The 15,200-nt window shown below is 35.9% G+C and overlaps 2 protein-coding genes across 2 annotated transcripts; one reads left to right on the forward strand and one right to left on the reverse strand.

Annotated features, from left to right (window-relative positions):
* Positions 1–329: 329 nt before the first annotated feature.
* LOC110794680 (ATP-dependent DNA helicase Q-like SIM) lies at positions 330–6,856 on the forward strand. Its single transcript, XM_021999646.2, has 8 exons — positions 330–553; positions 1,407–1,877; positions 1,984–2,203; positions 2,326–2,436; positions 4,162–4,351; positions 4,491–4,803; positions 4,918–5,144; positions 5,499–6,856. Exons 2-8 carry the CDS (start codon positions 1,445–1,447, stop codon positions 6,495–6,497), a joined length of 2,493 nt encoding a protein of 830 aa, XP_021855338.1. The 5' UTR covers positions 330–553; positions 1,407–1,444; the 3' UTR covers positions 6,498–6,856.
* A 368-nt stretch (positions 6,857–7,224) lies between these two features.
* LOC110794679 (luminal-binding protein 4) lies at positions 7,225–10,627 on the reverse strand. The gene is made up of 6 exons (XM_021999645.2): positions 10,295–10,627; positions 9,534–9,801; positions 9,226–9,440; positions 8,329–9,051; positions 7,995–8,232; positions 7,225–7,894 (listed from the first exon to the last, which is right to left on the reverse strand). The coding sequence occupies exons 1-6, from the start codon at positions 10,347–10,349 to the stop codon at positions 7,405–7,407; spliced, it is 1,989 nt and encodes a 662-aa protein (XP_021855337.1). The 5' UTR covers positions 10,350–10,627; the 3' UTR covers positions 7,225–7,404.
* Between the last annotated feature and the right edge of the window lie 4,573 nt (positions 10,628–15,200).

Consider the following 15,200-nt stretch of genomic DNA (forward strand, 5'->3'; position numbering starts at 1 on the left):
ATTAGCTAAAACTTCCCAGTGAACACTGGAATTACAGAAACATAATAATTCTATCTAGAGCCTAGAAAACTATTAGAAAGATCCTAGAAAGCACTAGATAAGCAAAATACAAGGAATGTTGGATTCTAACACTAGGCATGTCAAATCGGATCATTAATCGATTACGAGTCAGGTATAATCGATTCGGGTATAAACCGATTATATGTTATGCAGGATCAGCTTATCGGATTGAAGATGTGATTTTTTTGATTCACTTTAATTTTTGCCAAAACTCGATTGAATCGGGTCCGTTTTTAACAGTCACCCTGCCATATCCCGTAAGATTCGGACTCGGGGAACAAATACTCGTGAAGTGAAATAGCTTGCTCAGGCGGGAAAAGGAAATCCAACATATCGACTAAAATTCCAAATTTATGTTCCGCGGCACACACGGTGGAAAAACCTTTCTCCTTCCACCGGCCACCGAAATCAAATTTCTGGAGAGAAACAGGGAGCACATTCAGCACAAGAGAGAAAATCACCGATTTCCGCAACTTTTAGGTTTTGTAACTTTGTAAGTATCCAAGCTGCTACATTTCTCTCTCATTTACCTTCAATTTCTTTTTGAATTAAGCTCAGATAACCCTGTCACATGCAATCAGGGATTTCCCCCTTTTCGATTAATTATGTTTTTGTACCAATTTACTGTCTAGGGTTTCTCTTAATTGCGATTTGGAACTATGATTTTTTGTGTTTCAATCCTATAACGGTGGAAAATCGCCTATGAATGTATGAAATAATTTGCAATTATTTCCCGTTGCTCGAAGATTACTAGTAATCAAGTTTAGTATTTATATGAAATTATGTAGCATATTATATTTAAATTCATGATATATTCATATAAGAGTTAAGTAATGAGATTCACAGTATTTCAAATTTTAAATCCTGGGAAGAATTGAGGAAAATCAACTTAGAAATGCAGGAGTTCATGAGAAAATGCAAATAATTTCATAAGAGGAGAGGGAATTGGTGGGAATTGAGTGGAATTTATTGCTGGTTAGTTTCCTTGGTGTTCAAATATTTTTACACCAAGCTTAAACGGAGATGTTATTTTTATGGCATTGTTTAACAAAGTGTGGCGTAGACACTAACCAAAATGAGAACACAGACCTCTGTCCATTTCTATTAATCTTTTTTAGCTGAAAATTCACTATGGTTTGTTTTTTTGATGTGGGTCACCGTGATGTTTCTACTGTCCCTGATGGTGCATTTTTGTTAAGAAGCTTTAGTGCTATAATTGGAAATATTCGGTTGACCAGCACAATTGTTGCCATGCTTACTGAGTCTAGTGACATGGGTGTTGAATACTTGAATGTCCTGTAGGTCCATCTTTGAGTGACATTGTTAATCATTTGTTAATTAAACAGGAAGCAAAGGGGAATTGACTTGTTTAAACCGTGCTACAATGGCCAAGAATGTCAAACCTTCGCGCAAAAGAGATGTCTCTTCACTGCATCCATTTGGTCACTTGAGACAGTCTAGCATACTGGAGCATCTCCAACCCATGGGCAAATCAAAGAAGAGGCAGACTGACAATTTTCCCGAGGTAACAACATCTGAAGCCGAGTTGCAAAGACATCCTGAAGTACAAGATAAATTGCAGAAGCCTCATATTGAAGAGACTTCTGAAACAAATTATACACCTGAAACATCTTACAGTCTGAATTCAGCCCATAGAACAGTAGAGGATGTAGAACTTGGACCAGACTGGGACCAGAAAGCCAACAGTCTGCTGCGTAAACATTTTGGGTACTCCGGGTTGAAAAGTTTTCAAATGGAAGCTCTTGGTGCTTGGTTTGCTCAGCAAGACTCTCTTGTTCTTGCAGCAACAGGGTCTGGTATTTATTTTCTGATTCTTATTCTCCCTTTTCTGTGCATACTTCTTGACCTTTTGTACTATGTATATACCATGTCAATGTTTTTGAGGCTTTAATGTTTCTGCAGGGAAATCTCTGTGCTTTCAGCTGCCTGCGCTTTTGACAGGGAAGGTTGTGGTCGTGATTTCTCCTTTGATAAGCTTGATGCATGACCAGTGCTTAAAGCTATCAAAACATGGCATCTCTGCATGCTTCCTTGGATCAGGACAACCAGATAACACCGTTGAGAAGAAAGCAATGAACGGCATGTATTCCGTCGTATACGTTTGCCCCGAAACACTGCTTAGGTGAACACATTTGTACATCATCTGGTATTACTTGTAGTTTGAATTGTTTCTAAATGCCCCGCTGTTGTCACTTGGGACTGTATCATGTCAGTTTTCACAACCTGATGAGTTGTATAATGCAGACTAATAAGTTCACTTCAGAGGCTTGCGGAGAACCGTGGAATAGCTTTATTTGCCATCGATGAAGTACATTGTGTTTCAAAATGGGGACATGACTTTAGACCTGATTACAGGTTTCACTCTTGCTCACCTTGGATGTCTTATGTTTGAAATGTTCATTTGCTTATCCAACAATGCATGATTTTCACATTGCCATTCTGTGCATACACTATATAACGGCTCCTGTGTTTGATTATTGCGAGGTCTAAGTTCAAATTTTAATGTTCTGTTGTCGATTCCCATGTTTGCTAGAGTTTATTAATTTTCTGAAATGTTCCCGTATAAATGAGGTTTAATTCTTGTTTCCTTATATAAATATAATTGTTCAGAATGCGATTTAAACTGCAAATGGTAGCAAGACTAGCAAGCTATTACACCTCCTGCTGAGAGTAGGTTTGGGGTTATGCAACTCTGATGTTTTCCTTTTCTTACGAAGGGTGAATTTGTATGGCCTTTGTTGCTAAGAATGAGGCCTCTCACTCTGTCCTGAAACCAGATACTTCCTGCGTCTAAAATTTATATGTCCCGCTTGACGTGCGCGGCTGACTTTGGCCTTACAATCGTTTAATCATTTCTATTATTTAATTTATGGTAGTGGAAAACTAGAAATTGACATTTGCAGTTGACAGAGTTGCATCATTAACATCAGATATGGCATATCACTTTGAGGTGGAAACAATATCTTTTTACTTCAGAACATTAAACGATATCTGAATCATATGAAGCTTCTACTTTTTGTTCTCAAGATAAACAAGAATGATATATGTAGTACCGCTACTCTTACATTTTTAAAGGGATTTTATGTTTGACCAGTCTCCTAACTTTAATCGAAGTATCTTCCAATAGTTTTTTCGTATCTCCTGATAGTAATCTCAACTTGCAATATTTCCAAAATAATCCTGGTTTGAGGCTATCTTCTGGAAATGTTTGAGGCTCTCTTGTGTCAATTAAATTGCTGCCTTCTGTTTACCTATTTCAATAGGAGTGGCCTGTTGTAGGAGATTTCATCTCATTCTGATTTTGGATTAAAAGTAGTAGTCAGTCAAAAGAAAGAGAAAGTTGAGTTAAAGTAAAAAATTAAGAGGGTGGAGAAGATATCTGATGTACATGCAGGCCATGCGGCAGAGGGAAAGAAGAGTAAGAAGTGGAAGCAAAGAAGAAAGGAAAACAAATAGCTGATAGGGGACGGTATAAATAGCTTTTGATTATACCTTGAACATCATAATGCTAAATACTGCATAGACAACTTATATAATTTGGTGGAATATCTAACAACTACTCCGTATCAGATTTAGGATCATTTTTGCAAGATATCCCTCAAAACTTAGGATTATTAGGAATATTTTCTGTTTGAAACTTGGAATTATTATAGAGGAGCCTAACTATTTTCTGTTGTTGTTAATCAATCCAACTTGAGATTCAACTAGGTAGAGTAGTCGCAGAGTAGCAAGTATGTGTCTCAGTGATACCAAGACTACGGCAAAGCTCAAAAGCTTCCCTATGTCTGTTTGCTTTTTCTGGTAGTTGTTGTCTAGTATATCAGAAGTTGCATAGATTTCGGTACACTGATTGATCTATCAATTACGGAGTACAAGTTTACAATGATTTTTGCGAGAAAAAGTTAAGAACCATATTTCTGTCATGTAGGTAATTTGAATTCACCTTGCTCAGCTGTCTCTTTTTGTCTTCTTATTGTCTAGTCATATCAATCTAAGGGAAAGGGATGTCATAGCTGTTTCTAAGTTGGCTCAGTTTGTTGTTAAGCGTTTATTTTTAATCGATTATCTGTGTTCTTGTAGGCGATTGTCTGTGTTGCGTGAAAGTTTTAGTGCCAGCAGTTTGAATTTCTTGAAATTTGACATTCCAATAATGGCATTGACTGCCACTGCCACTGATCATGTCAGAGAAGACATTCTTAAGTCGCTTAAATTGTCAAAGGATGTAAAAGTTGTGCTTACGACATTCTTCCGTCCAAACCTTAAATTCTCAGTATGTCTTCTGTTTCATAAGACCATGTTTTATATCATCTCTTTTGGCTTTTCTAATTTCGTATTTTGATACACGGGCACATATTCATATTTATTCTCACTCTTAGTGTGACTGGTTTTAATGGTTTGCTATCTTTCAGATAATGCATAGTAGGACATCATCTACGTCTTATGTTAAGGATTTCCAAGAATTAGTGAAAGCATACTCTAGCAAGAGAACAACAAAAGAAAGAAGTGATTATACTAGGGCGGTCACAGAGGATCTTGAAGACGCATTAGAACATTCCGGTAGCGCGACTTCTGATAGCAGTGATGGGGATGAAATGGATGAGCAGGATGATGAGTTGAGCTCGCGTAAAAATATTGCTTTCAGTGCTTCGAAAGGAAGACAGTTATCAGTTGAGTTTCTGGAAGATGATTTTGATGACATCCAGACTGCAGATGACTTTGATGGTATGTCTGTGCGGTTGACAACTTGATATTATCTAAATAAATGCATAATTAATGGCGAGTTACTCTTTACCACTTACATGGAAGTTACTATTCTAATATTTCATGCCATGGCAGTTTCTTGTGGTGAGTTTTGTGGGAAGTCATTGGTTGATGACGTACAGATCAGCAAATCTACTGAGCTACCACATTTTTCTCCACGGCCAGCAGAAAGATCACAACCTATGAATTGTTCTTTGGAACAAGGACCGACCATCATATATGTTCCGACACGAAAACAAACAGTAGCTATATCAAAATATCTTTGTACAAAGGGTGTCAAGGCTGCGGCTTATAATGCAAAGGTAATCTTATTCACATTTTGACTTTTTAAGCTATCAAGTATTATTTATGACCATATGTCTATATAGTGATTTATCGGGTGAGATTTGTAGTTTTAATATATAGTATGTCTTTTTTATGTGTGCCAAGAAGAAGCTATTTCTTTCCTCAAAAAAAAAGAAAAGAAGCTATTTCATTGGCATTCAAAACAGGTCTTGTTTATCAGGTTCCTAAAGGTTTATCTTCATGCGAGTGCTAGTTGTTTGACATCATAAAGATGCTCTTTTTCCTTTTGTGCACTATTCTTAATATTGAAATATGTTCTTTCATCTGTAATATAATTCGTAAGAGCTACTGACTTTGATTCCTTTTCTCAGTTGCCAAAGTCGCATCTTAGACAGGTCCACAAGGAATTTCATGAAAATACTCTAGAAGTAGTTGTTGCAACTATTGCTTTCGGAATGGGCATTGACAAACTAAACGTACGAAGGATTATTCATTATGGATGGCCTCAGAGTCTAGAAGCATATTATCAAGAAGCAGGGCGTGCTGGACGAGATGGCAAATTAGCAGATTGCACTCTGTATGCAAACCTATCTAGACTGCCAACACTCCTACCCAATAAAAGAACTGAACAACAAAAGAAAAACGCATACAGGATGCTAACTGATTGTTTTAGATATGGTATGAATACTTCAATTTGCCGCGCAAAAGTACTGGTTGAGTACTTTGGGGAGGTTTTCCATCAGGAGAGGTGTATGTCATGTGATGTATGCACAAATGGACCTCCTGAATTGCAGAATATGAAAGCAGAGGCTACAGTTTTCATGCAAGTTATTGCTGCTCACTACAAACAACAAAGTTTTGAAGAATATTCGTATGATGATTATATAGGTGGTGAGATAGAGAGAAGCAGATCAAGTGAGAGGCCAACTCTAAGGCTGTTTGTGACAAAAATAAGGGAACAGTCTCAGCAATTTCTAGCTAGTGATCAGCTATGGTGGCGAGGTCTTGCTCGTCTTTTGCAGGACAAAGGTTTTATCAAAGAAGGAGGTAACATGAATGGTGTTCAGATAAAATGCCCCGAGTTGACTAAACAGGGACTTAGATATCTCGAATCTGATACAGAACAAGATTTTTATGCTTATCCTGAGGCTGATATGCTGTTATCAGCTACCCGAGCACACGAGCCTTATTCTTCTTTCTCGGAATGGGGTAAGGGATGGGCAGATCCTGAAATTCGCAAACAGCGTCTAGCAAGGAGAAGGTCAACTAGAAAACCACGGAAATCTCGCAGTAGAAAGTCCAGACATCAGTCAAATTCAATGACAGTTAAAGAACGAATATCTGCAAAGCTATCAAAACGAAAGAGGTGATCACTTCACAAATTGCAGTTTTCTTTGAAAGTTCGAGTTGGGTGTGTGATAATTTGATTTGCTGCTCCACTTGGTTTACATCAGAGCAAGACCAATGGATCCCCTGTGATATTGTTCTCATACATTCTAGTTAGTAATAGTGTAGTACACTTTTTGTTGTTAGTTGAGTTGGTACAAGCATTACTTTGTAGAAAGTTTGCTGCATAGAACTTATGTTAGCTGAACATGTGCATCTTAATGTTCACACTGAGCTTGAGAAACTACAGAATCCTTTAGTTAAAAAAGCATAATTCTTCTTGGTTTTTTTCGGGATGCTTCCGAACAGAGTGAAATGTATGCATTCTATTATTCTGCTCGGACTTTTTTACCGTTCTTTTTTCTCCATATCTAAAACAACAGAGATTGATAGAGATAGAGGAGATTTGTACGGATTTTTTCCCATATCCCCATCTAACTCTTTCAAACCGGACAGACAAACTGGAGAAATCTGATCCGAAGCTTGCTTAACTTTGCAAATCTCAACAGCAGGCAATCAGGCACACAACTCCTACTCAGGGAAGGATATTTTAACATCCTATCGTTTAAGGCAGATACTGCAGCAATTCGCACTGCAGCAGTGTTGCTGCAATTATACCAGAAGCCGATCTAACAGCAAACTGCAGTTAACCCCAGATCATAGAACTATGCTAAAACATTATGTAATATCAGCAAAAGGAGATAATATGGATAAGGAACAAGAACAATGGGAAAGAACTTTGTTAATCTGAATCAAACAGTGTCGTATATCAACAACAAAATTATGTCAATATTGGATCCTAAAGATCCAACTTTTAGGAGAACAAAAATCCTAGAATAACACCATAAAGGAATTGATCAAGAAAATGCCTCTGAATTTAGTTAACTGTATCTACAATTCATCATGATCCTCTTCTTCAGAATCACCAGCAGGTTTTCCACCACTCTTCTCATAAGCTTGTTTGATCACAGGGTTACAAACAGCTTCAACTTCTTTCATCTTCTCTTCAAAGTCCTCCTTCTCAGCGTTCTGGTTATCATCTAGCCACTCAAGAGCTTCTTTCAAGGCAGCGTCAATCTTCTCCTTGTCGTCAGAGTCAATCTTATCAGCGAGCTTATCTTTATCATCAATGGTGCTTCTCATGCTGTAGATATACGACTCAAGCTTGTTCCTAGAGTCCACTTTGTCTCTCACCTTCTTATCCTCCTCGGCAAACTCCTCTGCCTCTTTGACCATTCGGTCTATTTCTTCTTGGCTTAGACGGCCCTTGTCGTTGGTTATGGTTATGGTTTGCTTGTTCTTAGCTGCCTTGTCCTCTGCTGTTACATGGAGAATACCATTGGCATCCACCTCAAAGGTCACCTCAATTTGTGGTACTCCCCTGCAATGAACACAGGATAAACAAAGCTTATCAGTAAACAAGCACAAACCGAATACAAGATCGTGTTTTTCTTATTAAAGATTAAGGTTTAGATGACTACCTTGGAGCGGGTGGAATGCCAGAGAGTTGGAATCTGCCAAGTTCACGGCAATCCTTAGTCAAGGTTCTTTCACCTTCAAACACCTTAATATCAACTATGCTTTGCTGGTCCTGATAAGTGGAGAAGACTTGAGATTTCTTAGTTGGAATGACTGTATTCCTTGGGATCAATTTAGTCATCACTCCACCAACAGTCTCAATACCCAAACTCAAAGGAGCCACATCCAGAAGAAGAAGACCTACATCAAATAAAGCACCAAAATTCATCAGACAAAGTGATAATGAAACATTCATATGGGAAAAAAAAATCAAAAAGTTATTTCTTAAGTTTCTACCTTGAGTTTCTTCACCTCCTTCACCACTGAGAACACCACCTTGAACAGCAGCACCGAAGGCGACAGCCTCATCGGGGTTTACACCCTTGCTAGGCTCCTTACCATCAAAGAAATCCTTCAAAAGCTGCTGAATCTTAGGGATCCTAGTACTTCCACCAACAAGTACAATCTCTTTGATTTCAGTCTTCTTTAACCCTGCATCTTGCATAGCCTTCTTGACAGGATTCATTGTCTTCTTAAACAAGTCCATGTTCAACTCCTCAAACCTCGCCCTAGTCAAAGGCTCAGAGAAATCAGTCCCATCAACAAGAGCTTCAATCTCAATCCTAACTTGGTGTTGGCTACTGAGTGCCCTCTTAGCCCTCTCACATTCCCTCCTCAACTTTCCGAGCGCCTTCTTATCCTTGGTTATGTCCTTGTTGTGCTTCTTCTTGATCAACTTGATGAAATAATCCATGATCCTGTGGTCAAAGTCCTCACCTCCCAAGTGGGTGTCTCCACTAGTTGAAAGAACCTCAAACACACCATTGTCAATTGTCAAAATGCTCACATCAAAAGTTCCACCACCAAGATCATACACCAAGATGTTCATCTCTCCTCCTTTTTTGTCTAACCCATAAGCAATTGCTGCTGCTGTGGGCTCGTTGATGATACGAGCCACGTTCAACCCGGCTATTACTCCTGCGTCCTTAGTGGCTTGCCTTTGGGCATCATTGAAATAAGCTACAACAAAGGTCATACAAACTTCTATGAGAAATCCATCATTACAAAAACAATGCAATAACATAAGTAACTATTGACACTTTGACACTTAATTTTGGACCAAAATCATGCAATGGTTTCACAAAATAGCCGTGTCTGATATGGGTATCACAGTCCGGGTAACATAAATTATACCTGGAACAGTGACAACTGCATGTTTGACAGATTTCCCAAGAAAAGATTCAGCTGTTTCCTTCATCTTTTGCAAGATCATAGCACTGATTTCTTCAGGGCTAAACACTTTAACTTCACCATCCTTAACTTTCACCTGAATATAAGGCTTCCCATCTCTGTTCACTACCTTATAAGGCAACATCTTCATATCTCTTTGAACATCAGGGTCATCAAACCTACATAATCCAATTACACACAAAAAGTTAACCCTATTATCCAAAGTCAATTGTCACGTTACGAGTTCAAATTACACTATCAATGTGACTTACTTTCTACCAATAAGTCGCTTGACATCGAAAATGGTTCGTTCAGGGTTAAGGGAAGCTTGATTCTTCGCCGCTTCTCCGATTAACCGCTCGGTGTCTGTGAAAGCCACCCATGAAGGTGTGATCCTGTTACCTTGATCATTGGCTATGATTTCAACATGACCATCTTTATAAACACCAACACATGAATATGTTGTTCCCAAATCTATTCCAATCACTGTTCCTTTTACTGTTTGATCATCTGCTGCTACTGTTACTCCTAGCAAAAATTCTACGTCCCACAAAAAAATTACCAAAAAAAAATCTGTCAATTTCTTGAACCATAACAATTCATTATACACATTGTGATCAGAATCATAAAAATTAACAGAAACTAATTAAAAATTTCAGAAATTCCTTTTTTAATTTGGTTTTCATGATATGGGTTATGTAGTTTTGAAAAAAAAAAAATCGCAAAAACAAAAGTAACAAATACGGAGTAATAACTCATAAGAGTGATCATTGTTTCTTATGATCGAATGTCGTCTACCTCACAACTTTTACGACTTTATAAACACACAAACAAACGCAAAATTAAGAGCAATAAAAGAAAACTAACCATAAATTTCATTAACATTAAGAATAACAAATACTCCAACAAATAAAATCAAACCAGAAGGAAAAAACCTAGGAATCTCATCTGCATCATAACAATTTGCGACTTTCTAAACACCAAAGAGGCAAACAACACAAAATCAAGAGGGTGGTAACAGACGAAAACTAACCTGAAACAAAGAGGAGAAGAAGGTACAATGCCAAATTCTTCGACGAGAAACGCATTGTAACAGATCAAAATTTGTGTCACCTTTACAATAAATAATTCAGTGGAATTTGTATTAGAGGAAAAAGATGAAGATCGCAACAGGATTATTTGTTGGATGTAGATTTTTGATGATGATTAATTAGAAGAATGATTGTATATATATATGATTTGGGGGTTAGTTTTATGAGGAATGGGACAAGGACATTGTTAATTTGATAGAGTGTTGTTCTTCCCAGTGATCTTGTTGCACGTCATAATATTGTTGCAAACTGCGTGTGATAGCCAATTAAATATTGACACGTCAGTGCTATAGTGGTGGCACTTTTTTTTTATACGGTGTGTTACTGGTTCTTTCTTGAAACTTCTTGATTTCTACAGAGAGCTAAGGAGAGAAGAACATGAAAAAGTCATCATTCACTAAAAAGGGGAGGAAAATTAAAATTAAACACCTGAATTTTAGGAAATTCTATACATTTTTATTAATATTTTTTTAATAATCCACTCGTAATATTTATTACATTATATTAAGACAGACTTCAGGAATGACACGTGCCATTTCCTAGTATAAATTTTTCCTGCCAAAAATATTATCGTAAAAATATATTAACTTTATTTCTTTTTTATTTTATATCCTTTTTTATAAATTGATTATGTATGGTAAAAAAATATTGGAATATACATATGACAATTAATAGATATCACGTAATAATAATATGGTTAAAATAATTTTGGTAATAATTTAGTCAAATAAATATACTCCATCAAATGGAAAAATTAGCATATTAAGCATATAAAATATGTAATACAGAGTAGGACGAAAATTACATATTAAACTGGTACAAGATTTATTAATTATGCACTTGCTTTATAAGGAGAAATATATCGGTTAAACACTTTATAAAAAAATGGTCAAATAATAATTTTAGATATCTGTGCGTGCACGGGATCTAATCTAGTATCTATTAAAGACATCAGGAATGACACATGTCACTTTCTGGTGTAAAATTTTCCCGCCAAAAATCACTTTACTAAAAAAATATATCTATTTCATTTATTATATTATTTTCTCTCCTTTTTATAAATGTTTATGTCTGGAAAATATAAGATTATAAAATATGATAGTATGAGACGATTTTGGTAATATTTTAGTCAAATCGACATATCAATTATAGAAACTGTATTTACTCAGTATTTTGGTCAAATTAACCTATTAAGCATAACGAATATTTTGGTCAAATTATCATTCAACATATAAAGTATATAATATGTAGTAGGGCGAAAAGTTTATATTAGATTATTATATGAGTACGTTCAATATTTTTTATTAATTACACATTATATCTAAAGGATAAATATCTCATTTAAACATTTTACAAAATAGATGGTCAAATAATAATTTTCGAATATCCCTGCGTGCTCGGGACTTAATCTAGTATATATATATATATATTTACTCATAGCAGATTGTCACTTCATACGAGATGCAATCAAAGAAGGAATTATTTGTCCGTCATATGTGTCAACTACGAAGCACGGGTACTGCTGTTTCATGAGGTATCCGTACCGAGAAATTTGCCAAAAAGGATCTTTTATAACTCAAATTTTGCGAGAAAGGACCTTATATAATTTTTTTTTGTGAAAACACACCTTAAAGTAATTATTTTCGCGAGAAAGGACCTAAGGGAAGTTTCCGGCATTGACTGAGCTTTTCCGGCCATTGACTTGCACGTGAGCAGCACGTGTGGCTTACGTTGGCTAAAGAGATTTATTTTCCCGAGTCTTGAATTTTCAAACTTGATTTTATTTCGATTTTTTTTCAACTTTAGGTTTTAAAGCTTAGAATTTTGGAGGAAAATTGGGTGTGATTAGAAAAATAAAGTCACAGGTGCTTCTCACGTGCAAGTCAATGGCCGAAAAAGCTCAGTCAATGCCGGAAATTTACTTTTGGTTGTCTTTCGCAAAAAAAAAATTACATTAAGGTGTGATTTCACAAAAAAAAATTATATAAGGTTCTTTCTCGCAAAAAAATTTACATTACGGTGTGATTTCACAAAAAAAATTATATAAGGTCCTTTCTCGCAAAATTTGGGGTATAAAAGGTCTTTTTTAACAAATTTGCCATTAAATTTTGTTCTTTTTCCGATTTTCAAGCCCTAGATCTATTAATTGAGGTTGAAGATTACCTAATTTCTTGTTGAAACATTAGGGCTTTTGTTAGAAACGTAACTCTGAACATGATGGTATCATTTTCTTCGACCATCCTACAGATGCTACTCGCCGGCGACAACGACGGTAGTGGTCTCTGCTTTGGTTGCAAACTTCCAGGAAAGGGAAAGTGAAGGAGGTTATATTTCCCCTATTGCAGAATTGTAGTACAACATTTTTTTAAATGGAAAAGCTGGAAAAGCTATTCTTTTTATTTTGTTACTTTTTTTTGTCTTTATTTTTAAATCCCTTTAGGCTCAGAGATTGGGGCTCTGTTTGGCTACACTAGCTGAAATGGAGCTGAAACTGATAAGGTAACTGAAATTGAAAAGATACCACCTGAAACTGATAAGGTGTTAAAAGTAATAAGTTAGCTGATTATATGAATTGTTTGGTAAAACTGATTGTTTAAGTAATGTTTTTTTTAGTTAATATTTGATATTTCATATCAATGTTTTTATATCTTACAGAGTATTAGGCGTCTGTATCTAAGTAGACATTATATACATGGTATGTGATAAACATTATGTACGTGTATTTCTTAATTAACATCTTAATATGTGAAGTTTGCTCCCAAAAATCATAATACATGGAATAAATGAATAATACTCTTTGCTAGTACTTAATTTTGTTTTTTCTTGCTTGATTTCTTGTGCAAATCAACTAACCGGGCTTTTTATAAAACCAAGAAACAAAGTACTCCCTCCGTCTCTTTTTGTTCTTTACGTTTTTCTTTTTGGGTATTTCAAAATATTCTTTACATTTCCTTTTATATCATCACATAAATGACTTAGTATTCTATCAAAATTTGTGTCCAATTATTATTTTAACCAATTAAATTCATTGGGTCATTTAATCTCTCACACTTTTTCATAGGGACATTAAAATTTTCTCATTTCACAATATCAAAATTTTGATAAAAGTGAAAACATTATAAATAAACGTAATTTATATTGTTTAAATAAAAAAAATTGAGGAATTTCGGTGCAAATTAATTAATCGTTAAAACGCGTGAAAAATACCCAACGTAAAGAACAAAAAGAGACGGAGGGAGTAACTTTTTTTACTCTCTTCCCTGTTGGAGTGTTGGTAACTTGCTCCTCCTTCAATTAATTTCTACTGTTTTTGTGCTTTCTTCCACCTATTCTCTCTTCTCTCTCCTCATTCCTTCAATTTTTCATCTTTAAGATTGCCAAATTTGTTAATTTTTATCCAAATGTTATGAGTAGCCATAAATTTAACCTCTGAATTCCAATCACACCTCAATTTGCATCTTCAGCATAGTGCGTGTTGGGAGGCCGAAATATTCATATATGGAATACTCCATCCGTCCCTTAATGTTTGCACCGCTTTCCTTTTCGGGCCGTCCCTTAATACTTGCACCGCTTCTATAAATGAAAATCTTTACTAATATTATATTATTTCTCACACTTACCTACTACCCCACCTACACCACTATTCCCTACAAAAAATCATTTAAAAATCAACACCCCTCACTCACCACTCCCCACCCCTTACACATTTCCCACTAACTATATGAAAAAAATACCCCACTATCAACAAACACCTATTGAATTAACGGATATTTCATGAAATACCCTCGAGTTTTGGCGTAATTCATCAAACGCCCATCAAGTTTCGATAATACATAAAATACCCCTATTCCAAAACATAATGCACGAAATACCCCTATTTCAATACTAAATACACCAAATGTCTTTAATGACGTCATCAACCACATAATAAACCATTTAACGTCTAATTAAACCACATAATCCCTAATTAACATTCCTAATCAACCCACCCATTTAAAAACCTAGTTAACCCATTCATTAACCCAATAACCCACCCATTTCTTTTTCTTCTCTCTCTCCCCTTTCTTCTTCCATTAACTGACTAGAAAGAACCCATCAACCAGCCAACCATCACCACCATTTTTTCGACCCCTTATTTTCTCTCTCTTTGCTGAACTAATCACCACCAACCATCACCACCATCCCATTAACCATAGCTCAGCTCCCAATGCCGCCTTCCTCCCCCTCCCCCTTCCCTCATTGTGAACCCCATTGAAAGACAAAAAAAAAACTCAATTAAATCGACGAATCAAGAAAGAGAAATAATTCGATTTGGAGATGAGGATGCATATTGATATCAACAACAATAGGAGTGAGATTACTGCAGCACCAATTTAAGAATTCGTAGATTAGAAATGGAGTTTTGTTTTTCAGATTTTTAATTTTAGTTTTTCTCTTCTTATTTTTCGTTCTTTGGCATACCATATTTGTTGGGTTCAATTAACGAGCAGTAGCAGTAGCAATTGAGCAGCAACAGTAGCTATTAAATGGAGAACATCAGCAACGACGAATAGGGAGATTAGAGCAACGTAACTAGAATTCGAATTTGTAGATTAACTATATTAAATTTTAGGAATTAAATCACAAATTTCAGATTCTTTTTCTCTTGTTCTTGAGTTTGTTCTTCAATTTTCAGAAATTGTGTTCTTCAATTTGGGAATTCAAATTCAATTTTCAAAGAAGAGAGGTAAATGTTGGGTGTTGCCATGGAAGCTCGAAGACAGAGAATATGAAAAGTGTTCATTAATTTGTTGCCAGAAAACGTAAAAGAGGGAGAAAAAAATTGTAATCGTTTTTTCTCTCTCCTCT

This window comes from Spinacia oleracea, chromosome 4, assembly GCF_020520425.1.
Source record: "Spinacia oleracea cultivar Varoflay chromosome 4, BTI_SOV_V1, whole genome shotgun sequence".
In the NCBI taxonomy this organism is placed as follows: Eukaryota; Viridiplantae; Streptophyta; class Magnoliopsida; order Caryophyllales; family Amaranthaceae; genus Spinacia; species Spinacia oleracea.

Excerpts from the sequence above, each read along its gene's own strand:
- LOC110794679 (XM_021999645.2), bottom strand. The coding sequence starts at position 10,349 with ATGCGTTTCTCGTCGAAGAATTTGGCATTGTACCTTCTTCTCCTCTTT. Across the intron at positions 9,441-9,533 it reads AAGCGACTTATTGGTAGAAA|GTTTGATGACCCTGATGTTC; the intron begins GTAAGTCACATT and ends TGGATTATGTAG. Across the intron at positions 8,233-8,328 it reads AGGAGGTGAAGAAACTCAAG|GTCTTCTTCTTCTGGATGTG; the intron begins GTAGAAACTTAA and ends TATTTGATGTAG.
- LOC110794680 (XM_021999646.2), top strand. The coding sequence starts at position 1,445 with ATGGCCAAGAATGTCAAACCTTCGCGCAAAAGAGATGTCTCTTCACTG. Across the intron at positions 1,878-1,983 it reads TCTTGCAGCAACAGGGTCTG|GGAAATCTCTGTGCTTTCAG; the intron begins GTATTTATTTTC and ends ATGTTTCTGCAG. Across the intron at positions 4,352-4,490 it reads GTCCAAACCTTAAATTCTCA|ATAATGCATAGTAGGACATC; the intron begins GTATGTCTTCTG and ends GCTATCTTTCAG.